The following is a 25,360-nucleotide window of genomic DNA, read 5'->3' as shown; positions in this document are numbered from 1 at the left end:
GGTTTACAAGAATGTAAATTAAACAAGAGGTCCTCAATCTGTTGCTTCTTTAGGGTCACATTTCAGTGAGTGCATAAAATGGTGCTACACTGGCTGCTGGCAAAAATATGTGCTGTACCCAGCCACCTTAATTTCCTACCCTACTAAACCACTCCACAGGGAAATGTTGCATTCTGCCTGAAAGCAGGCCTTACTGCTCTTTCTAGCGTACCCAGAAGTGTTTACTTCAGGAGGGAGAAAAATGCAGTCTGTAATTAGCTTGGGCATATGCAGCCCTATTATGCCTCCTGTTCCCACACTGAGATGTCACATCCCTCGAATAAGTGCAAACCCTATCTATCTTTCTCTTAAAGAAGTCTCCAGAGGTAACCATCAACTCAGCTGGTGACAAGCTTCAGGACAGTGCACTGATCTGAAGAGCTGCAGCACGCCCTCCCCTCTGGAATTACTGGTTAAAACAATTCCTACTAGGAGCTTCATTTTACATATGGAATTATTAGCTAATTTCAAAGAACAAAATAGATGACTGGGATCACTTTGTTAGTAACAGTGCATGAACAAGGCAACAGAATCATGTAGTACTTGCACTGCTTCTGTGATGCACTTCATAGAAAAAAACTGAGCATCCCAAGTCCTTTGAAAACTGCTTATTACTAGAATGCAGTAAATAGTTCACATTATGTGGCCAAAATGAAACTCGCTCTTTATACAAACTGTCACCAGCACTCTGTTTTGACATTAGAAAAAGGATCATCCTGACCTAGCACTCTTTCTAGGCATGCAGCAGTAGCAGGAATAAGCCTGTCTCACCAGTCTCAGAAAATGAAGAAACCACAAATGAATTCTCTTCCTTTAAATCCAGGAAACAGGTACATTACATATAAAAACACTTGTGAAAGAACTGAAGGACCACTGCAGTACTAAACTATTAGAGAAATAAAAACCTCATCTGCACAAATAAGTACTAGTGATATAATTTTTTAGGAAGAAAATGGCAGTTGTACGGGACTTATATTCCCTATAACAGCATTACAAGCACTAGAGTAGAATACAACTTAGTTATATTTTTTAGAAGTCTTGCAAACAAGAGATAAAGGTTTCTGAAGTCTGAGATACTTTTCACATGATCAGCCGTCCTCAGGACACACACTCAGTTTCATTGCTCACAGCTCAGAATGAAAAAAAAAAAAGCTCATCTGAGACTCAAGATGCTGCCTTGAAATCTTTATTCCCAGTTTTCTCCTTCCTGCTAACAGCTATGAACTGAACCATTATGAACACTTCCAGCTAGAAAAACTGAATATTTACAAGGTTAAAAGTTGTACAACCAAAAAGTGTCAGTACAAGACACACACAAGACAAATGAATCATACAGCATAATAGAAGTTCAAATCCTTGAGACAAGGACCACTACTTAATTGTGGGGGAAGGTGGCAGAGAGTACTGAGCTCTGGAAATGCCTAAGTCTCCCCAGGGAAGCAGTATGGCTCCTACTTAAGCTCTCTTTCCTGGGAAGCTCTTAATTTATGTTTACACTGAAATAAACGGAACAAAACAGTTTATTTGTGGGGGAGCATTTGAGAGGGTGGTTAGTGCAGCCCTGGGGAGGCAGCAGGAAGTGGGATAACCTCAGAGCCAGGCCCAGCAGAAAGTACATGAGGAACATTAATTTCCATATACACAGCTCTAGAGACACAACCGAGGAAGGAAAATAAAGAAGCCAAAAAAAGAGGCAGCTAAAGTGGCTTTGACGTGTCTTTTTTTCAACTAGCCAATAAAGTGCCATTTCACTGAGACTATTATCTAATTCATAAATCCCCATGTATGACCAGGTCCTTCAATCTTGAACAAAGGTGTCAGAATAAGTCAGGAGAAACTTGTGGGAGAGGTAGCTAGTTTTGGGAGGTAACTAAACAACCTATCAGTCATGGCTCCTTAATTCCTGACTGTCTTATCATCCTCAAATATCCAAGGATGCATCTATGCTGGGGCATGAAAAGCTGCAGAATTGTCAATATCTAAGTGCAACTCAAGGAGCACATAAAGGGATTTGACGTGCTGCAGCTAGTTTAAATGTAAGTTCCAATACCTAAAGACAGGCTGGCCTAAGCCAAGCTCGGCCTTTGGTTTAAGCACTGACTGAGACTTCATCGTCGCGCATGTATCCGCATGAGTGAAGGCCGGCTAGGAGCAGGAGGAGGCCTGTTTCGGGAAGCAGCCGCTGGGAAGCGGGACGAGGCAGAGCGCGGTTCCAGCCGCCGCTCTCTGGAGCCGTCCCAGCGAGCCCGCAGCGCCTGCCAGCAGCGCCCCCGCGCGGCCGCTCGCGGCAGCGCCGATCTCCCGCCGCGCACGCCCTCCCCGCCCTCACACACACGGAGGAAAACGCAGAACTGCACTGCTAGGTGGCCCAAGAGAAAACAGCAAATGCTCTAAAAACGTGCTTAATCACCCACAGCCATGCTTTGCAAGGGCACTAGTAAATCACCAACTTTCCAGCGCTTCCTCAAGTTCCCTTTCAAGTCCTTTTTCACCATCCTATTTTCATTTTCTTGCACAAGACTCTGATCAATAGTGCTGACGCAGGGTGAACTGAGATTCGATGCCCCCTGCCCTCACCGAGCCTTATGCTAAAGAAAAAAAACCAAACCAAACAACATCCAGCTTTCTTGCACTAGGGAATGCACATTTCTCTCTAGCATGACAAAGCTGGAGGTTCCAAACAGTACTCAACAGGCAATCAACAAAGATGTCCCCAGTGTCTTACCAAAGCAGCTGCCACGATGTGAAAGAAAACTTTTGCAAGCTGATGCAATGGACAGCTCAGCAGAAACTAGAGTCTTGATAATCAGGTCCTCCACGTTGGCCATCAGTGCTGCAAGGAGGGGAAGGGGGGAGGAGGAAAAAGGAAAAAAAGTGAATTGTGAAGTAACACATAATATCCAGGAAGCATGACAATATACAAATAGAGATACACCTTTGTGAATCAAAGCACATGAGACCCTATGGATGACAAAGCAACAATGCTTGGGAAATCCATGCAAGCCTAAGTAAACAGACATGCATAAATATCCTAGTGCAAAAATACTCACAAATGGGAATGTGAGAATGGTAAAAGTGAGTATATGTCCAGCGCAGGTAAACAAACATATGGCAAACACACCAGCACAAGTCAGCTGGAGTCTGACCACTGCCCACTCAGAGTATTAGGACAGATTCAACAAGAGTTAAGAGTGGGTTAGTGAGATAAGCCTTCAAACTACAGAGAATAAGCCATAGCACCAACATATAAAATTTTTTCTTGTGAACTTTTATGAGATAACTGCTCTGTGACACTGCACCTTCCTCTAAAGCAGCTGTTCCCATACCAAAGTTCATAAATATTTTCAAAATCTTATGACTGGTGACAGCTCCCAGTCCTGCTGACCTATAGCTAATCCATAGTAAAAAAGCACTCTCCACCTCCTTCATGAGCCTGTTAACAGAGCTCAGGAACAGGAGTCTAAGCAGACAGAGGAAGCAAAAGGCAAAAAAATATGTACATTAGACATAGACCTGGATTCTACACTGGACTTGGGATGAGTCATGCAATAGAAAGAACACCACACCGGTTTTGTTTTCAAGGACAAGCAATAGAGAAGTGAGAGAAAGGAGAAATGAACGAATACTGGAGTCATAATCTCAGAAGTTAATAAAGATGAAAGGACAGCTTTCCCCACCCCTCAAAGAGAGCACAAGCAAATCCACAGAGACATCTGGCAAACTCTGCTTCAAAGAGTATCTTCTAGAAACCACTTGACTAGAGAGTTTACTTTAGGTCTACAATTACTATTTCTCATGCTCAGATGATGACATGCAGGGACCAGAACAATTACAGAAAGAGCATGCAAGCAAATTCAGATGTGAACTTCTGTACCAGAAAACTAAGTGGAACCAACACAGCATGGAAACATCCCAGCACACATAAACAACCCAGAGCACAAAAACCCTGCCAGCCCAGACAAGGCCAGCACTTTTCAATCAGCATTCTGCCTCCCTATGGCCAGAACCAGATGCATCAGAGAAAGGTGCAAGTCTTGTAATGGATAGTTAAAGAAATCTGCTTGCATTGCTGAGGAGTTTGCTTAATTATTAAGAGGGCATATTTTACACTTGAGATTGGGGTGAGGTGTGGAGATGTATTAATTACTATGCATTCACAGCTGGCTGAACACATATGGTGCAAGGGATTGGACAGCCATGCACGCACATGATGGAAAAAAGTCTACTTCCATCTCAAAGTCAGATTCAAACCCCTTTCTCCAACATTCAAGTTTTCCTTGGCAACATTTGCAAAATGGGCCATACTGCTATCAGCAATTTTACTGATGCCTCAGTATCACAGGTAAATTATCCCTTAAAGGATATACCCGGATTCTGCTCAGCAGATGCAGTTACTCCCAGCAGACCTGGCAAAGGTGTGGAAGAGGGAACTATTTTATATGAAACACATACTAAATGAAAACACCCAGCAAAAACCTGAGCCATGGAAAGATGACACCACATCCAAGAGTCATTCAAACTGGCACAGTTGTCCAGAGGTTGGTCATTCATCAGACTGAACACGCCATGGGAGCAGTAGAGGGAGGGAAGCTTTTAGAAGGAATGGAATGACCTTAAGAAACGGGAAATGTAGGTAATATTAAGAAACACACCCTGAGAAAGTCTCAGAATACTAGTTGCAAAAAGGAAGGGGCTAGGCCTTATCTCTGGGGGTAGGGAATAAATGCACAGCTCTCATGTGCAAGGAACAATGCTTCCCTCCACCCTGCTCTGGTGCTAAATGGGACTCACTGGGGCTCTTCCTTGACTTCCTAGAATTCACACTAGTGAGATGATCAAGATCCAACAAAGAAATAACAGAACAGGATTTCTACTGACCTGCAGTGTCTCTCCCCTCTTGTTTTAAGTACCTCAGCACTGCACTCATGCTCCACTTGTTTCCATAATCCTCTACTTCGGGATCATCACAGCTAAAAATAAAGGAAAGAAGGAGATTGACACCACTGGCCTACCTCTGTGGATCAGCATTAGACCAATTCAGGTAAACTGACCCAACCTCTAAAGAACAGGTTGCATTTTCCAGCCAAGTACCTGACATAATCTCCACTCTTCTTGTTGACACTGTAGTTGGTCAGATGCATGAACTGGTTTTTAATGTTCTTGGATGCCTGGTCATACCTCACTGTTGCAAATCTGTAAAGAGGAATAAAAATTCACAGTATTTTTTGAACAAGTGGCATTCTTGCTAGATACAGCAAGCATGTCACTACAAATCACAGACTACCATACACACCACTCAACAGCAACATTCAGGGAGAGAATTCATGTAACGAGACTTCATCTAACACAAAATACACTCTATCCTCAAGGTATACATCAAGCAAAAAATAATGTCATAGAATGTGACTATAATGCAATAGAATAGTTGCAGTTGGAAAGGACCTACAATAGCAATCGAGCCCAACTGCAATCATTTACTTACACTATATGTAATCCTGATTCAATACATATTTCAGGCCCCAGACTTTGGAGAAAATTCAATTTTAAAAAATTGAGGGCATAATCCAGAGTATCTGGTAGGTAGAATGACCAGTATGAGCCACTGATAATCAGCATAGCACATAAAAGCAAGCATGTTCCAGTTCAAAAAACCCCAAACAACAACAAGAAACCAAAAAAAAAAAAAAAAAAAATCAAAACACCTTCACTCTGAAAACCCTCCTGTTCCACAAGGATAAGGGGAGAGTCAAACATGCTATCCAAAGAAGCCCCACCAAGAGAAAAAGTATGTACCAAGCACAGCAGGGTAAGCTGCATAAAAAGGGGAGTAGATATGGGGTAGCCTCAATGCAGGAAAAAGGAGACATGCTTCTGGAAAAATGGAAGAGTGAGAGAAAGTTGGATCATATGGTTATGCAATTAAATAATGTTGAGAAAAGAACATTAAAAAACCCCAATTTTTTCATTATTAGTCATCTCTCTTCATCCTTCCCCAATTATTTCCCATAGCTCAGAAGAGGCTGAACTATACAAAGACAGCTAACAAGTTACAAAAAAACCCACAATCCTTACTTTAGAAAGAACTGCCAAAAAAACAAATACCTTATTTCCCAGTTAAAACGATGCTATTACTGCCCTCACTTGGTAGCCATTTTGAGAAATACCTGTTGTCATAAGAACTATACCAGCAAATCCATGAAAATGCTTAAACTTATCCTTAAATACACATGTGGAAGCAGGGGGGAAAACAAACCCCCATGATATAATTAATTTTAAGTGGCAAGGTTAAAAGAGTGAAAAATATTTTTGCACTATATTTTTCTCAGCTTTAACTATGTACGAAGTCAGAGCAGCTGGCAACAAAAGCATTTGGAAGTTTGGATCCCCTTTCCACATATTTCCACAGCTTAAAGTATTTGAATTTCTTTTCAGTTTAACTGTAAGTTTCCTGGATTTAGCACTTCTGTTTTGAAAACAGTGACAAAAGCCCTGTCATATATTTGGTTCTTATTTATGGTTTCATCATCTCCATCTTAGCAATCATTTACTGGCAGCATACTAGAAGTACTTGTTGAAATATACTTTCAGCCAGATCCTGGAAGATACTGAGCACAATCAGAGAGCCATTTCAAATCTCCCTTTGTACTTCCAAGCAGAGGGCAATTAGGCTCACTATGCTTTTCAGCTTATGCTTTTAATTTTTCATCCTCAAATAAATAATAGGAACCCCGGCAGACACCGACAATACTCTAAACAACAGTATTTCTGTACCTTCAAATGCTTTCACTAGCTTCCTTCTACAGAGACCATCCTTAATTATTAGGTGGTCTGAGTTCCATGCTCAGAATTTTACATTTCCATGGGGTCTGTCTATTCAGATGGTATTTCACTGTGTTCCAGAGTTCCCAGTACCTAAGTGTTCTCTTTTGCTAGGATGCTATCATCTTGAAGGACATCACAGGCAACTTCAGCAATGCACCAAAAACCTCCAAAATTCCTAGCGATATACACTACCTAAAAAGCCCAAGCTTTAAACAACATAATCCAATGCTTAATACATTCACCCAGAGCTGGTTTGACCAGCCTCAAGTTAAGTGCAAGGCTGCAAATGGAAAATCTAAGCTATTTCTAGAGCTTCTATCAATAGCTTCTGGATGGCATAGTAATAGACCAGAAGCACAGGGCAAGCAAATAGCCCACATGCCTTACACTTTTGTGTTTTTTACTCACTTGAGATGGAAGAGCATTACTACCTCTGAAATACCAGTTACAATTACCTTCAGTACTCCACAGTTCTACAGCTTTTCAGAGTATACCTTACTGTATCTTTCTGCCCCTGTAGTAACTATGCTGCTCATCCACCACACATGCTCTCTCCAGGAAGGACAAGAGACTCACAGGCTACAGAATGCCTTGCTCCAGCAGAAATTTACCATTATTTTAGAGAAACCAAGGTCATAGGAAAAGACCTCACAGTAATAGTGTAAAAAAAAAAAAAATTCAAAGTGTAAACCTGAAATTAGAATAAACTCCTGAGGAATCTTATAATCGTTTAGAAGATGACTTCATTTAAGGGCAACATTCTTTTCAAATTTCATTCTGGGCCACTACTAAGAATAGAATACATGTTACTTAAAAGATAAGGGCCAAGAGCCTAAAAGCAATTCAAAAACTATATGCTAAGCAGGGACAGAAAATAAAGGGCAAGCCTTGTGTTTTCCTAGTTACAGAACTTACCACAAACATATGCTGCAATATTCTGCATGAACTGTTTTTCTAAACACTAAAGGCTTCATGCCCAGGTGTCTCATATTGCTATAATCCAGCCAAAGAGTGATGAAGGCACAAGTACATGAGTCCAGATCACCATCTGCCAGGACAGGTCTGTTTCTGAGCCAAAGCATTACTCGTGGATGCTGCTATGTGGGAGCCTGCAATCAGACAGGAATCCAAGAGTACTTCTAAACCAGAGGCTGGACTGTCCACACATGGAGGCCCACCTTCAGCCAAAAAAGACTATTTTATCAAGGGAAACTCATCTAAACACTATCTTCTGCCATGTCTTCTTATTCTGCTTCAAGCAACTGTCATTTTCCCCCACCGTGATCTGTTCCTGTCCAAGTTCTGGACTACTCTATAGGCCTTACAATGCAGAGATCCAACACACTTAACAGGCACTGCTGACAAAGTGTGTGTGGGCTGAGTGGTTCAACAACTAGATTCACACTGCTTTTAATTCTTACATAGAATTTTACTGTAGGCCTTGTCAAGTGGGAAAAAAACTAGGAAAAGGTAAAATTTTCCTCTACTAGTCAGACAGGAAGGTTTTCTGCCACTTCAGTACATTCTTCTGTCCCCACTTCATCTAAACCAGCAGTTCTTCTTATTAAAAATGTGAAATATTACGCAGGTAGCCAAGAAAGGAATGAGTGTCTGCTCTGTATCCACCATCAGAAGAATATCAACTGGTTTGGCCTGAATACAGATTTGCTTTCTCTATAATACAAGTTCTAACCACCCGACTGAACTTCTTTTACCTGTCAATGTACTTGGAGAGGGTGCAGGAGAAGATGCAAGAGGAATGGTTCTCTGACAGCATTAACCTGGGTCATCTCTGAGATATGCATTACACAGAGCTAACACAGTTCACAGCAGCAAGAATAGAGGAAGCACCTTCCCATGTCCTGATGCTATGTATTGCTTGTATTCACTGTTGAAAATTAACTGCAAGTGATACTAAAGATACTCACTTTCATTAACTTGTATACCTGGCCTTACTGCAGTCCCATCCTCCCAAAGATCCTCCCCTTCTAATGAATCTTGTCATTTTAATGTCTGAGGAAAGGGCTAAGTTAAGAAAATTAAGGACATACTCTAACATGGTTTAAAAGAGATTTGATTCCAAAAGCCTCTAAGCAGAAGTATTATAGGAGAGTTTCTACCCCAAAAGTACAGCTGAAAAGAGGCAAGGTTAAACTGAGGTTGACTGTGCATTGTTCAGTTTCCACACAAACTGCTGCCTGTAATACAGCCTCCAAGGCAGAAGTAGCTGCAATCATATTGGGAACAGCCCTGGCAGCCTCCGTCCCTTTCACTGCAGCTTCTCTTTCTCCAGCAGGACAGAGGAGATGGCCTTCATTTCTGAATTCAAAGCTTAGAACAGAAAAGCGATATTCATACATCTGCTCATGTCTCGGCTGGTCACAGCCAAGTCACACAGGCATACTGCAGCCTGGGTGAAGGCAACAACCCAGCCTCTACTCCAGCAACTACACACTGCTACACAGCTCACCTTCCCCAACAGCACATTTCCCTTCCCTCTGGCTGTACTTCATCTTGGATCAAAGAGGAGGAAAGAACAATCAAAAGCAAGCAGATGGGTGGCAGTAGCAGCAGCAGGTAGCCTGGGCAGCACAAAAAGAAAATTAAGGGAAAAATCCTCACTAATTCCTTCAGACACCAGAACTACTCTCGACCTCCAGACTAATAGTATAACATCTGAGACATCCCAGTTCTCTGCCTCCCTGTCATGCCTCAGGTTCATCTTTGGTATTCAGACACTCACAGATTGCAGTCTTCCTTCCTTTTCTTGTAAGGGTTCATTAAAAGCCTAATAACCACACTTAAGCTCTACCTGTAATAGGTCACCTTTCTCTACAAGTGCCACACAAGCTTTTTCCCTGCTCACCTAGCAGTCTACAAAATGTGTCAGAACTCATACTGAAAAGTCCCCAAATCCACCATACCAAACTTTGGCCCCTAACCCACATCCCTACATTGCCTTAACCTAAACAACTACCCTTTCACTGTCACAATTTTCGGCAGGACATTACCCAAAGGATTGTTCAACGCTCTTCGCCTTATCTCCAGTATTACTTCAGGAAATGTATTAACCACAAGGTGAAGTTTGCAAGGCATTTCAGAAACATGTAAACTGGATCATTAAATATTTACAGAAGATGCTACATGTTTTTACATGAAACTTTACAGCTCCGGAATGCTTATCTGAGCCATCTAGTTGGAGCCTGGGAAAAGAAGAGAAGGGAAAAAACTCGAGAGGGAAGAAGGAAAGAATAGTTATCCCTCTTCTCTCAAATGACTTCTACAAAAAATCACACATTATGATAGACTTTTCCATGACTGCACACAGAGTTCCTGCATAAATGTCCTGGAAATAATCAGTATAGTGCTTTTACAAGCATGCTCCTCACGTTTTATGCTTGGAGTCACTTTCCCAGTCCCTCATTCCTCCCCACGCATTAGACTTTAGCATCCCTGTTAGTCTATTAGCTGCCACTTAGTTTAGAGAACGTAGTTCTTTACAGGACAGAAAACAGAAGTCTAAAGACCATTACAATCCCCCTACCTCCAAAATTAATGTTTCACAGCATCTACCTGACATGTCAGTTAGCAATCGAGTATGAACAGGAGCTAAAGCTTGTAAGGTAATTACTAAACATAAAAAGGAGTTTTGGTGACACCTCTACGATGGTAGTTTCTCTAATCAAAGCTGAATAAAATTACTCAAACAGTTATATGCTAAAGAACAAGATCCAGGAGCAGTTTTACCAGATGTCTGCAGGAACGGGGGGAAAACAGACTTTTTTTAATCTTTTCACAACAAGTCCACATGTTTTCAACTTATGCATTGCTGTTAACAGGATTTTAAACCTTCAGAGCACAAGAAAACACCATGAGGATAACAAAGTACTGGCACAGGCTTCCCAGGGAGGTTGGAGAGTCTCCCTCCTTGGTTGGAGATCCTCAAAAGCCATCTGGACATGGTCCTGAGCAACCAGACCCCCACTTGAGCAGGGGGTTAGACCAGATCCCTTCCAACCTCAGCTACTCTGCGATTTGGTGAACCTCTCATATTCCATTTCTCACATTCTCTAGTTTCTCATTGTTCAGACTGTCAGCAACCTCTTAGCAGCCTGTCTGTTAAGCACAACAGTAGGGGCATGTAGTTATACATCCCAGTGATTGAGTAGTTATTCACCTCAGTGATCTGAATTTGATTATCTTAATTAAAAAGTAAGCAAGCAACATAAAGCTGTCTGGCTTGATAATCTATCCACTGACCTGAAGCCCAGCAGGTACATCTAGTGAACAACACTGCTCTACAGCTTCTGCACGGGGCAATGTCTACTCAAGTGGCTGTAGCCCGACCCCAGGTGTCCATGCAGAAACAAATGAGCTGCACTCCCTAAGCAGCAGAGGCTGCTGGGCAGGGGTTACTGCAAGAGGGATGTGGCTACTGCAGCTAGCTCAGCCAGCTCTGGCCTAAGCACAGCCTGTGAGCTAATGTGAATTCCTTGGCTCAAAGCAAATACCTGAATTCTTTGGAAACCACAGGAATCCAGCACAGAAATGGTGAACATCCCAGAGGAGCCAGTGTCAATTAGAAAGCCAGGCTACTGAAGGAAGGGTGTCACTAGGCTGAGTGGTGTGAGCTCAGGTGGCAGCACAGCAGCTAGTGGCAGGTGCTGCAAAGCCCAGCGGTCTAACCCCAGATCAAACCCTTGTGTCCCACTGGGAAGTCCCCCCAAGCTGCTGCTCCTTGGGCCTTTTGCAAGAACATTTGAGTTTCAGATCAGTTTTCTTTTTCACTAACTTATTTTTCAAATTCAGTGTGAATCTGAATGACAACTTCCTGATGGTCTACAACCCTTCCAGCTATTCAAGCTCAGAAATAGGGCTGTCTAAACATGATTTAGGAGAAAAAGAAGTCTATCGAGAAGTCTCCCCAAAACAAGGAGCCATTTCACTATGAATTCCCACACTATGTGTCAAGCCCTCATCACGCCTGCAGGTGCCAAGCAAGAGAGGTCCACCAGGCTCCTTTCTGCCACACAGAAGGAGGGGGAGTTAGGAGAGAAAACTAGCAAAACAGGGAAGACTCATGAACAGCACGAGTCACATAATAGCACAAGCTATTTCTGGCCTTATGTTCTCTTCAGCTGTACTTCAGGCACAAGTCAGGTTTGTTATTCCCCACTTACGCAACTGCCCCTCCAAAAACCAGCATAATCCACCAATTCAGCAGTTGGCTCTAAGTGAAGCCTTGGGACTCCCACCTAACTGGGCTTGGTTAGTCACCTTCAAAAGCATGTCAAAGTTTATAATTAAGACTGGTTTATTAACAATGTACCCTCTTATTCAAACAAAGATATAAAAGGTATGTCAATAAATATATTACACTGCCTGTTCTGGAAATCTCAAATAAAACTACTGAGATTTTTAATGTATGATCAGATAACAGAGTATGCATCAGGCACACCTGGAGCAAGCTTGCCATGACAATCTTTTTCCGAACTTATATCTTCAATGCAAAGGTCCCAGCTACAATTCTCCAGGCTGTGATCACAGACAACCAATCTACATTATAATTGTCTTTTCCAGCACAAAGTTACTAAATATCTGCCAATTTAACAGATGTATGGCAGCACACTGTGTTTATTTTTAGTATGTACTAGAAAAGTGTTCAACACACATTTCAATCCAACAGGAGAATCTTAGGTCACCCAGTGCTGCTTTATGTCTTACACACAGCTTCAGTCTTATTTCAAGCCTCACGTAAGAGAGGAAAATCCCCACTCCACTCCCTCCAAACAGATCACTGAATATCTCCAAATTAATCTATTAGCAGCGTTCCTTCTAAAGGTCCACCAGGCACACAATCTGCAAGGACTTTTGATAGAGTTTGAGGAAAGCATGACTAGAAAAGCTGTATAGTAATAAAAGATAAAGCCACAGCACATTCACTGATACAACTCTCAATAACTCTCCCGAAGTCTGACAGTTGACTCTGTTCACTTGAGGCTCTGTGCCCTTCTACAGCTTATTCCACAGAAGTGGGGTGGAAATAGCTAGAAAAGGAACCTACTCAACGTGAGTGCTTCCTATGTTCTACTCAGTAGTCTTTTAGAGGATAAACAGGGGAAAAAACCCTAAACAAAAAAATCTTAAAAAACAAAACAAAAAACCACACAAACAGAAAAAACCCAAACAAAAAGCCCCCAACAAACATTTTGAAGTCATTATCTTCCAAAAAAATGCATTAAAAAATAAAAAAGAGAGAGGTAACTATTTGGTTTGCCCATGCCAAAGTTATTTAGTACTTCCAGCACAACAGCTGAAGGCTTTGTTACACACATCTGGATACATATCCTTCCTGTCTCCTTCAGATGAAAACTGGAAAGTGAAATAGAAGGTACAAAAACGTTGGATCCATAATCTCTTACTTCTCCTCAGCTCTGAAGCTTCAAATTCCACTCTAGATCATGTCATGACAAGTCTAGCTGTACCAGAAGAAACAAAGGCTAAGGAAATACCCAGTCAAATACCACAAATGTTTGTTATACCAAAACAGCATCTCCTTGTAAAGATCATTACATCTTATGGTTTCCTCATAGCACTCCTTTTCTGGTGGAGGCGACTGAGTTTATCAAAACAGTCAGGTTCCTCTCGGAATATGCAAAGCATAACACTAGAGAGGAACATGACCTTTCAGAGAAAGAAAATGGAAACAAAAAATTAAAACACCAAGCTAGGCCATCCTTACTACACTTCAGAGCGCATCTGCCTTCAGAAAGCAAATTCAAAACATAGAAGTCACCATAGTACATCACAAGCACTAGCTGAGGTTCCAAAACCAGACTGCTTTGTTCTGCTGGTATTTTTCACCTTGGATTGCTTTAACACTACCTTTGATTCCAGGTCCTGACATTACCTCCCAGTTCTCTGCTAGAAATTGTTTCTACCCTTAGGCAGCATGTTTTGTTTTTTCCTTGAGCAAAGTATTAAAAGCAGCTTCTACTCCCCAAGGTTCAAACATTTCTCTCCCCTTGAAGAGCTAAACTTTTGTCCCAGCTTTAAACCAAAGCATTACACTGTGTGAGGCAATACAGTGGTCTCTCCCAGCACATAACTCACATGAGAATGAATGGAAAAACAGCTAAATAGGAAGCCATAATCCAGTAACTCCAGGTTCTTTACCTCTCACCAACTGAATCTGCAAATGCAGGGTTACGGGGAAAACAAATTGCTACAAGTGAAGACCACTAGTGCCATCTGGAGGCCACCCAGAACAGCCCACCTAAAGTTTTATCGGCCTCTGCTCACCTTGAGCCTTGTCCTCCAAAGAGAGCTTGCCAGCACTTGCAGCATGTACATACCAGCTGTACAGCCACAGTATATGGGAAAAGCTTAAGGATAATTAAAGACGCTGTCTGCAATAAACGTACAGCTATCACATGAAAGCATTCAACCACAAGTCTTTAGCCATAGCTGACACTTCAGCTGAAACTGCTCAGTGGGCTGTTGAAGTTTAGTAACAGAATCAGAGCTACTCACCATAGCTCAAATATCTCTCTTGGAAGAGAGATAACGGCTCATTATTTTCATTTCCTCCACACCTCTTCTATAGTTGTACTGGTGGAGTGGACCATACCACAAAGCAGCATTAAGATACTTAGTGCCACATTTAGTCTCCATACACTATCTACCTCTCACAAAATGCTGAAGAATGGGATGCAATTTGAAAGAAAGAAAATCTTTAAATAGTAATACTGTGGTGTCCTGTAGACATATGCTCCACTTGCCATGTGTCAAGACCATGGGCACCAGATTTAATTATAACTTAAACAAATGGACTCTAAACACACGTTAAAACTGCCCAGGATTTCAGAACATTGAAAAGTTATTTGCAAGTATTGCTGATAGATTGGCATGGAAGACTGAGAGTCCAGAATTATTGAGACTGGTGCTTCTGAATGGATACCCAGATATGCACTTCCACACACCTACCCTCAAGCAAAATATATTACTCTACTGGCAAAAATGCAGACTTATCCTCAGAATTGAACACTTGTGTTTATACAGATGGATTTTTCCAGATGTAAACTCCTCTGTTACAAGATCACCAGAACCACCTTTAAGATATTAATGATGGTGCAAATCCTATTTTTGAAGGCCTGCTATGTACTGCTCATTCTGAGAACATGATGGAACTCTACACTATCTTGATTCCCTTTTCATTTTCCAAAAACATGCAATTATTAGCAGCTTACAATTTACCTGCTAGTTCCCAAGAGAAAAGTCTTGCATGTCTGGCATGTTTAAGGCTCCCTTTCTAAAGTGGAATAGTTGTTAAGCTTTCCACCTATGAAGATAAGCTTTCCCTTTCTGCCTCCTTTTAGGGAAAAACACGTTCACAATATCATTGCAGGCAGAGGCACATCACAACACACCTGAAGGGTGTTCATCAGTTTAATAGATATTTCTTGTGGAGTCATTATTTATGTATTCTTTGGGATTCATTATCTTGAGACAAAGAATTTGGATTCAGTATCTACCCAAGACAGAGCCAAATCAGGCATGAACCCTAGAGATATTCTGAATACATCAGAGTGCTTATAAGAAAGATACAGCATTACTTAAAACTGTTCCTGAAGACAGTTGTGTGGTGCTCTTTTCTCAAATATCACTACAGTTAAAATTCTGATCTGTTGGGAATTCAGAGAGGTGATTGCTACAAATCCATTAATTACTACAGACAAATATTTTGCTAAATTTCTGGGACAAATTAAAACAGGTATTTTTGGTAGATGAGTATTGATTCCAAGTGTCTTTCACAATTTACATGCAAAGGAAAATTGTTATCTTGCAGAATAAAAACAGTGAACTAGCTTAAAACAACTTAGTAGATACTGTAGAAAATACAAATGCTGACCTAAAATTTAGATGAGTCATTGAGATGAACGAGTCACTGAGCTCATTCATTAACAGTTCTCCAACTGCTTTTTTTTTTAGGATTAATTTGAGAAAGCTTGGATTCCCTTCCCCTCAGAGAATGGAGAAGAGGCACAAAAGTATCAACAATGCCAAGTTTTAAGAACTCAGCCTTGAGAATGAACATGCCAGTGACAATCTCTTTGGCCATTTAACTCTTAAGAGTTGCAAACTTGCTTTATTAATTATACATAAAACCAATAAAATCCCTCACTCAAGATCGCATCATCGAGATGAAGAAGCCCAATGGGACACAGCACGATGAAGTACCATCTACTTAAACTCTGCAGAATTCCCTAACTTGTACTTCTCTCATTTTACTATTGTTTCAGGAGTAGAGAGGCAAGCCAAGAAATGTCCAAATCACCAAGTGCAGATACACCAAAAAAACAAAGACTTCTCCCATACCTGGCCAATCCTTCCTCATAGAGATAGACAACAAGTGGATCATAGGATGTAACCAGAACATAGAGACGCACATCGAACTTGAAATCTGAAATACAGTTTGCAAGAGTCAGTGACTGTAAGTATCTTTCAGACATCATAACTAGTTGAGGAATTTCAACAGACTCTGAGAGCAATAACCCATTATCTGCTGCTGACATAGGTGCCTGAACCTATCCCAGTTGTAAAGCTTCCAGGTTTTAATGAATTCTCTAGTTACATTTGTCTGATGCTAGACCAAGCTAGAGCACTCAGTTATTCAACTAAACTCTTCCAAAGGCTGCAGAGATCCTCAGATGCAGGGCTGGGGGAAGGGAGAAGAGCAATTCCTAAGCAACACTCACCATCTATGAGCAAGGGATTGCTGATGTAACGAGACACCAAGATGTTTTCTTCCACTACAATTTGGTTTGGCTGCAAGAGAACAGAAAATTTAAGAGTGAAAAAAACATCAGATGTAAGGAATAAGAAGAAATTATATCAAATCCACCATTTTTTCCTGCCTTTCCCTCCTAAAGGAGGTTGGTACAGCCACCCTATACCAATAGCTATGTCTGGGGAAGGAAGAAACAAAACCAAAATGAAAAAACATAATTGTCACAGCATATGCCACAGTTAAGACAGCCACCATAGGCAGAGTATCACCAAACAATATCAGAAAGCTTCAACCCATAGAGTAACACCATACCACATCAGAAGGCCTCAAGGATCTGCCCTTCTTGTTCTTCAGCCCAACCTTTTATACCCCTCATGTTCATGCACTGCACCTGTGTGCCCTCTGTTCCCTTTGTGACTGGTCAGTACCTGGGCACTCCATGGCTCATTGCTGTCAGTGCTGCTCACCTGCTTCTCACAGCTGTGCCCACTGGGGATGAGGCTTGGCCACAGCCCAACTCCCAATCACCACAAACTGTGTGCCTTCACATAACTGTCACTCACAACACATTTAAGGTAATTAGATCCTCAAAAGAATGATTACATTACCATAAAACCTGCTCATCGAATTTTCCAGTAAAATACTCAGAGTAGCATACAGATTTAACAGCCACATGGCTATGATGCACAATAGAGAAAAAAACCCCCACATCAAGTAGTAGCAGTTACTCAGTTTGCTTCTCAAGGGTTTAACCAAAGACAAGGAGAAGAGGTTTAGAAGACCCAGGATGAAGTATGTAACTACAGATGGTGAGGAAGTCACAAGTGAAGAAAAGTACTTAATTTGTGATCTTTATAACTACATCCTGGGCTGATATCCAGTCTTTTTGATTACCTTCTACTGAGTCTCAGTTCACAGCAGGAGCTCCTGTACCCAAAAGAAGTTACACTTGTAGGTAAGAACAGAAAGCTCAAGCTATGACAAATACATGTCACAAAGTTATGGGATCTATTGAAAAAGCTTTTACATTTTGCTGTATACAAGGCTGTCTTGTAACCTCAGTTACAAGAAAGTAACAGAGGCTCTCAGTTTCTTGCCTTCAGTTTGGAAAAGAGGCAAGAGAATCACAGGATTCTGCCTTTATTCAATTTTGCATCTATTCAGCCACAACATCAGCACCATGAGCAGAAAACCTAAGCATATAAAATGCTTATATAGAATGTGAGAGAACAAACTCAACTTCCCTCAGAATATCACACAGAAGTGACACGCTGTTCTATACAGATCAGAGAAATGCAAAGGTTTGTTATTTGTCTGGAGGAGTTAATGTTTTCAAAAACTTTTGTGATGACATCCTGAAAGACATTTTTTTAACGGCATAACACTGAAGGAAACTGGCCTGTGGGCCAAACTAGCTGCAGTGTTTCTCAAACAGAAATACACAAAGGGATGTTGGTCCCAGAAGGGTATTTTCCCCAGGTCATGGCCAACTGCCATGTGAGCCTGAGCTCATTCCTCCCTTTCAAGCAAAGAAAAAACTGAGCGTAGCTCTGGAAATACTTACCTCATACACTTGGCAAATTGCTCCCTTATTTTATGGGAAATGATCCAAGTAGAGAACAGATGAGGCAGCATGACCCCTTCAGTGCAGGGAAGGCTAAAGGGGTTTGAATGAGTGAAAACAAAATGACTCAACAGTCATTTTGCTGTTGAGTATATTTATTGGAATCCCCTCATGTGTTTGGCTCCAGTTCAGATGTATTTGTTACCTATGACAACCTAACTCCCTGCAAAGCCCACAAAGAGCAAAAGGCACTACAACCTGCAATTTCAAAGAACTAGACCCATAACACCATAGGAAGGACACACTAGCCTTTAGATAACATACCTTTAAGATTGATACACTTCCTACTTTATCAAGGTTCATTTAAACTGGTCTTTTCCATGGGGAAGTGGGAGACAAGGGGTCTATCTGAGGACGGTTTAGGTCGCGCAGGGAAACAACTAAGGACAGTTCTGGAAATCTCCACAAGGTCAGCCTACTGTCAGCCACAAAGAGAGCATGAAGCAGCGCAGCTTCCCAAACTGTCTCAGGGAATACAAACTTGCTCCTAATAAGCTAAGACTTGAAAGTAGATTGCAAGATGAGCACAGCATAAAAAGAGACTGCTTTTGGTTACACAGCACAGGCCCAGGCAGGGCTGCTCAGGGCAGTTGAATTGCTCACCAATATATGGCTGAAATTGAGAGTAAGGTCAGTGTCCAGTTAGATGCCTCCATGCCTCTTGCCTGGAAGCCAATATATTTTTTAAGACACTGTTACTGAAGAACAGTCCTTTTAGTGAACACTTACGTTATTTATCAGGTAGACACCTCGACCTCTGGAAGAGGCCACAGGCTTCACTATCCACGGGCCTCTGTCCTTAGAATAGGTATCTGGTTAAAAGAAAACAGCACAAATCTGCAACATTTTCCATTTTGCGTATTAACAGGGGAGCAAGAATCAAGAATGTTGCCTACAGTAAATGCTTTAGAGAACTCCACAAGGAGATCAAAGTCTGCTTTTTCAATGTGTTATTTCACACCTTCGAAATCACTGCAATTATTACAGCCCCTCCCTGAAGCCCCCCATGGTGCTCTGATAGATCCATTCTTCTGCCCTATGCCTCTTTTTGGCACTTCTCATTTCAATACTCCCAGGCATTAGGCAATGATATTGTGAAGCTGATCATCAAGAACACTGTGCACATAAAAACTCAATTTTAGTGTCTTAACCCCACATCAGCTTTTTGAAAACTTACACAGGCATGGAGTAAACAGCAGAGTAGAAATTACATACAGAAATCATGTGGACCTTTTCTACTGTCTTCCCAGCTTCCTCTAATTTTGTTACCTTAACCACTGGCATGATCAAAAGGCTAGGGTATTAAAAATAATTCCCTTCCCCTCACATCCCATTATTTTGTTCTATGTCTGGGCATCATCAGCCATTCACTTACTGCAGAAGTCCTGGTACTCTGTCGGGAGGATAAAGGTCTGAGGTAAAATATGGAACGTCTTGAACCCATGGGTCACCTGCATTCGGCAGACATTCTTGTACAGTCTGTCCTTTCGTGTCAGTTCATATGACCTGAAGTGCCAAAACAAGAGACTGCATCTATTTCTTCCCCGACATTACAGCAACCCTTTGTCCCAGTTACTGAAGTATCTGTAGCCTTGTTAGATGTCTAAACCCTAACCTGTCAGATATCTAAACCATAACTGACTCTCAAGTTTTACTGCCTCTACCTTATGGGCTGTATTAATATCGTTTGTGGCACTTCTTCCAATTCCCAAGACAGACTGAAGCACAGCAATCTGTTATAACGGTGGCTATAAACTGATTATAACAATGGTATACAAACTTTAGCTGGGGACATAGGACTATCCCTCTAACTAAAAAATCACAGTCACAAATAATCTATCATCAAATAAAATAAAATTTTAAATCCAATATTTGGGCTACAGACAACATTTTCATTGATCTACTATTCCCCAAAAACCTCAAAGACCATTAAGAATGAAGACAGCAAGCGGCACTGGCCCAGTCTGTTGGGATTTTATAGTACCATGTATGCTCTATTTTTCAGGGGGTATCCATGTTCAGATTTTTGCAAATCACCACAATGGTGTTTAATAAACATGGTATCAAGGTCTTACCTAGGGAAATGGTTGACTTTCTGAACATCTGTAAGGGAACGCAGCATGCAGGGCTTCAAGTGTGATCCTGTCCACATGAGATTATAATCACTGCTATTAGGGTGAACCTAAAATGCAACATAAAAAACACCACATACAAAAACATTGAACTAATGAAAAGCAACACCACTTTGTCCCTAGATCTACAAGGCCAAAGCAACTCTAGTCTAAGAGTCTCCTCTACTATCTCTAATAGAAGGGCAACTCCAGCCAAACTGCTACTCTAAGGTATTCCTATGATGGAAAATAACCATGTCAAATTTTTTAAACAAAGTTGTGAGACTTATTTTCATAGCTGGTTTAAACACAGTTTGTAAATCAGTTTAAATCTCTTCAGGAAACTTGTCAATCAATTCCTTAAGTTGCTATTATTCTGAAAAAATCAACCCTACACATCTCTCAAAATTGTCATTAGCTGCATACAGGACATTCTTTAGAGCAAGACATGTGCAGAAGAGAAGTGTCAAATACTACATCAATACTTCTGAAAGCTTGTAAAGGCTGAGAAATTAAATCCTTCAGATCTTCCCAAGGGTGTGACGTTTTAAAAGCAAAAAGAAAAAACACATGACCAAACTACAGCATTCATTTTCCCCTATTTTTGAAGGCTTAAGACTAATGAGTTCTCCTTTGATGGAGCAAGATGACATATTTTCAGTCTGACTAGCAGAGTACATTAAAAAACAAAACAAAAAATCTCAAGGGAGGCCACTTCCACAGCAACTTCCTGGTTCCAACCCTGCAGAGTTAAAAAAAAAAAAAATCCACAGAAAAAAAATCCAGAAACATTATCATCACCTCCCGGCCCAGCACAAAATCAGACAGAACTTTGTTGCACTCACCTCATGGAATCCATGGGCAGTCAGAATGCTCCGAACCAGCCGGCTGTCTGTCCGCACAATCTTATAGGACATGTGGAAGTGCTCTGTCAGGAGGCAAAGAGACACGGGATTAGAGTCTGCACCTGGAAGAATAAACCAAAGTCATGCTACCAAAGAAAAGGACTCAGACAGTACAGCTGCACTTAATTCACAGAGAGTAGCAGCATATAACAGGCAAAGGGAGATAGGAAATGCCAACATCAGCATCACTCAACTGACTTACATCAATCCTTAGCTGTAATATAGTAGTATCACAGAACCCAATTATATAAAAATAAAGCACAGGACAACCTAAAAAATACCCACATTATTTTTTTTCAAACATTCCGTTATACAGACTGCTTTATAACACTCCAAAAATTATTTCAGCTTTCTTCTCTATTCAATATTGGTATTTCTAACTAAAAGTCATCACATATAATGCATCTCATTGATATGGCAAGCTTATGTGATCACTTTTTAAATCCTGAAAACCCAAAATAAAGTACTGAATTTTTGTTTACATCTCATTCACCTATACCAATCTTCCAATAAATAACTGCAAATACAGTAAGAAAAAGTAAATAGTATAAGGAAATAAAAATTCACTATGGAAGTAGAAAGTCATAAAAACAAAGACAACAGGGAGCCCTGGAGGTATAAGATAAACCAAAAGCAAGTAAGAAGACTAGAAGTCAGTTGTAATATAAAAGGATGTGGCAATCCAAAAGAGTTCAAAGACAGTAGAGAAAGAAATTGCAATGCTAGAATACAGAACTGCCTAGAAAAGGCAGTTTACAAACGTATTCAAACTGAGAATAAAAGGGTGAAAATTAGATTAAACTTCAGGAAATATGTTCTATCAACAAAAGTAAATCAAAAATCAAGAGGTATCATAATCAGGAGCAAGACAGAGCTGGAGGAAGTTCAACAAGTTACTCTATTCAGCAGTAAACTTGTTAAACCGTGTGAGAAAAAGCAGAAGAGACCCCACGCTGCAGTAAAAACGCAAGTTACAATTACCATCAGCTTCTGGCACCATCCAAGTACATTTGTAACTCACATGAAAAGGATCAGGAGTTTCCACATATAAACCACCTTCTCCACCCCTTACCCCAACGAGCCAGAAGTATTTTTGCTTGGATAGGGTATTAGAAACAAAAGCACCAATTACCTAAGAAAGAAAAAAGCAAGACAAGAAAGAAGTGTCAGCACCTTCACAAAAGGAAGCTGAGTACATTTCAGCTTTTCTCCAACTCAGCACATCCAGAACAAGCTCCCAGCTGTACACACCCACAAGTACTAACTTTTCAAATCCAAAGTGACTGTTTATAACAACCCAGCCTATTTAGAGGCTCTCCCTTACTTGACACTAGACAGGTTTGGTCTCCCAACTCAAGTGCTGCCAGGAACCATTTTGTTTATGGCCTTCTAGGGCTTGTGAGGCTGTAGACTCGGATTAGTCACTACAGCTTATTATTGTTCAGCTGTGAGGCTGACTGTTTATTTCCCAGTGAAATGCTCTCAAAACTCACTGCAATGATTGATTTTAAGGTCTTAGCTAGGGTGAATTTGTGTTCTGGTTCTAAGCTGTAGCATGGCCTCCAAGTTCAATTTGCAAGCAGACAGCTAAAACTGAAAACCCATCAGGGTCCAGCGGAGGGACAGACACTATCACAAAGACATTATAAGCATTCACCAACAGATTAAGCACTTCTGAACGTCTCAGTGGTCAGAGACTAGAGAGGATTCTAATTTCCTACTATGTCCTCTTTCCACCACAAAGTGAAGGGCCCATCAGGTAAGAGACTTTTACCTCATGCCTTCAAGCCAAACGCTGGCACAGAGTAGCACTCACCTCCAATTAGACGGAGGTAGCTGTCCTTAGCCAGAATGGCTTCAGCATGAAACACTAAGACAGGGACCCGCCGGCAGCCACCACCTGTCCACTTGATACATGGATGACCCCTGAAATGACAAGACAGTGAGTACAAGCAACAGCTGAGCCTCATACATGCAGCAGTTAGTCACAACAATTACACAGCAATTCTCCATACTTACCCACCTAGCCTGTGGACAGGACATAAGCACACATGCTGGCAAAAATAGTGGAAGATTAGTGAGGAGGACTGTAAACGTGCCTAAATGACTTACAGCTTGTGTGTAGAAAAACACACGTAGCATACTAACTGCTGTCTTTGTGTGTTTCACAAGTAGAACATCTGAAGTCAGATGGCACAGCACTGCAACAGTTTTCAAGGCACTCTATCAAACATGCTTGAGACTCCTGCCCCATGGTGGGAAAGGTCAAAGCGCAGTGGTAAAATACATCTGCAAGAATCCCAAAAAAATGGGCAGCAGCTTCAGTAGTCTCTAGCAAGGACCAAGCTCCACAATGACTGCCTCTGCTTGCTGCTTTGGGGATCCCCCAGTGAGCAAGGTAACGAAAAGAAATTTACTCTTTGCATTCAAGACGAAGTTTTGTGGTTGCCCCTAAGTCCTGCCTGGGCTGAATCAACACACACACACGCTAGGCATCTGTGGTGGTTCCAGGTTGCACCCTGGCTAGATGCCAGGCACCCACCAAAGCTGCTCCATCATTACCTTCCACAGCTGGACAGGTGAGAAAAAATTTACCAAAAGACTCATGAGTTATGGGCAGGGAGGGACCACTCACTAATTATAGTCACAGGCAAAAGAGACTCAACTTGTGGAAATTAATTGAACTTACTACCAATGAAAATCAGAGCAGGATGAGGAGAAGTAGATCAAATCTTAAAAACACCCTCCCCCCACCCCTCCCTCCTTCCCAGGCTTAACTTTATTCCTGAATCTCTACCTCCTTCTCCTCAGCAGTACAAGGAAATGTGGAATGGGGGTTACAGCCAGTTCATCACACGGGATCCCAACCTTCTTTAGAGCACGCACCTGCTTCAGTGTATAGCTCCTCCACAAGCTGTAGGTGAATCTCTGCACCCCCACAGATATTCATGGACTGCAGGGGCACAGCTACCTCACCATGGTCTTCACCATAGACTGCAGGGAATCCCATCTCTGGCACCTGGAGCACCTCTTTGCCCTCTGACCTTGGCGGCTGCAGAGCTCCTCCTGTCACATATTCTCACTCCTCTCTTTTCTGAGCACTATTACCCCCATACAATAACTTTTTTTTTCTCTTCACAGATATGTTATCACAGTAGTGTTTCTACCATCATTCCTGGGCTCCATCTTTACAAGTGGTGGGTCCATATTGGAGCATTGTCTCTGTCAGAAATGGAGAGAGCTTCTAGCAACTTCTCACAGAACCCACCACCATAGCTCTCCCACTACTAAAACCTGGCCACACAAATGCAATACAGCACCCTTGGTACTCAGATATAAGGAGAATCTTTTTGAGTTAGTTTTGCCAGCCCATGTTCAGTTTAATCCTGTTTAGTTCTGTATTTATTTTAATGGGTATAATTTAGGAGAGGCCTCATGAGCTTTCACAGCTACAGTTATCTGAATTTATAGCCTGAAAACAAGATCTATAATTCATGGCAAACCACAATTGCTGGTATCCACACAACCAGACCTTGCAATGCAGGTTCCAGCCTCCAATTTTAGAACTGCAGATCAGAGCAGTCAGCCTGGCTGACTGGAGTTTGAAGTACACAAAAAAGCAATAATGCAGAGTTTGAGGGACTAGAACAGACTTGGCTCAACACAATGGATAAAGCTGTGTATTCTTCCCTTTTAATTCCTGTCAGATACAGAGGAATACAAGACCAGGATTCAAGAACAATGCCCCCCAGTGCACCGCTTAAGCTACAGGCTCTGAGATGCAGTGATCAGTTCTGTACAAAACATAAGTACACTGGAAAATATCATCTCCTCAGAGGAATTATAGACACACCAAAAAAAAAAAAAATTAAGACCTGTTATATCAACCTTCCTAAGCAAATAAAACTCAGGCTGTTTACTACCACTGCACAAGGAAATTAAAAACATGAAGAAGTTAACAGAAAACAGAGACTGAGGGACTGGAAAGACACCTCTACACTAACAAGAAGAAATACAAAGACTGTCAGAGATATACAAAAGCATTTGTATATGAAAGATTATTGTCTGC

General features: G+C 41.4%; 1 protein-coding gene across 11 annotated transcripts in view; it reads right to left on the bottom strand.

The window, feature by feature from the left end:
• The window catches only part of TTLL5 (tubulin tyrosine ligase like 5), a 122,440-nt gene that overhangs the window by 95,071 nt on the left and 2,009 nt on the right, over positions 1-25,360 (bottom strand). For 9 of the 11 annotated variants that reach the window (XR_012056423.1, XR_012056425.1, XR_012056424.1 and 6 more), the window contains exons 3-12: positions 23,108-23,217; positions 21,232-21,314; positions 20,351-20,457; positions 19,651-19,781; positions 19,005-19,087; positions 16,620-16,689; positions 16,240-16,324; positions 5,131-5,232; positions 4,918-5,009; positions 2,765-2,872 (exon numbers count right to left, since the gene is read on the bottom strand). Coding sequence is in view for 8 of the 11 variants with exons in the window: in XM_030274714.4 (XP_030130574.4) it covers positions 2,765-2,872; positions 4,918-5,009; positions 5,131-5,232; positions 16,240-16,324; positions 16,620-16,689; positions 19,005-19,087; positions 19,651-19,781; positions 20,351-20,457; positions 21,232-21,314; positions 23,108-23,217 (971 nt within the window). In the remaining 3 variants the exon portion in view is untranslated. Of the gene's footprint in view, positions 1-2,764; positions 2,873-4,917; positions 5,010-5,130; positions 5,233-16,239; positions 16,325-16,619; positions 16,690-19,004; positions 19,088-19,650; positions 19,782-20,350; positions 20,458-21,231; positions 21,315-22,272; positions 22,424-23,107; positions 23,218-25,360 lie in introns of all 11 variants that reach the window. The other 2 variants (XM_072930280.1, XM_030274719.4) reach the window with 2 other exon arrangements.

Source organism: Taeniopygia guttata, chromosome 5, assembly GCF_048771995.1.
Source record: "Taeniopygia guttata chromosome 5, bTaeGut7.mat, whole genome shotgun sequence".
Taxonomy (NCBI): Eukaryota; Metazoa; Chordata; class Aves; order Passeriformes; family Estrildidae; genus Taeniopygia; species Taeniopygia guttata.
This window is presented reverse-complemented; position numbering and strand designations above follow the sequence as displayed.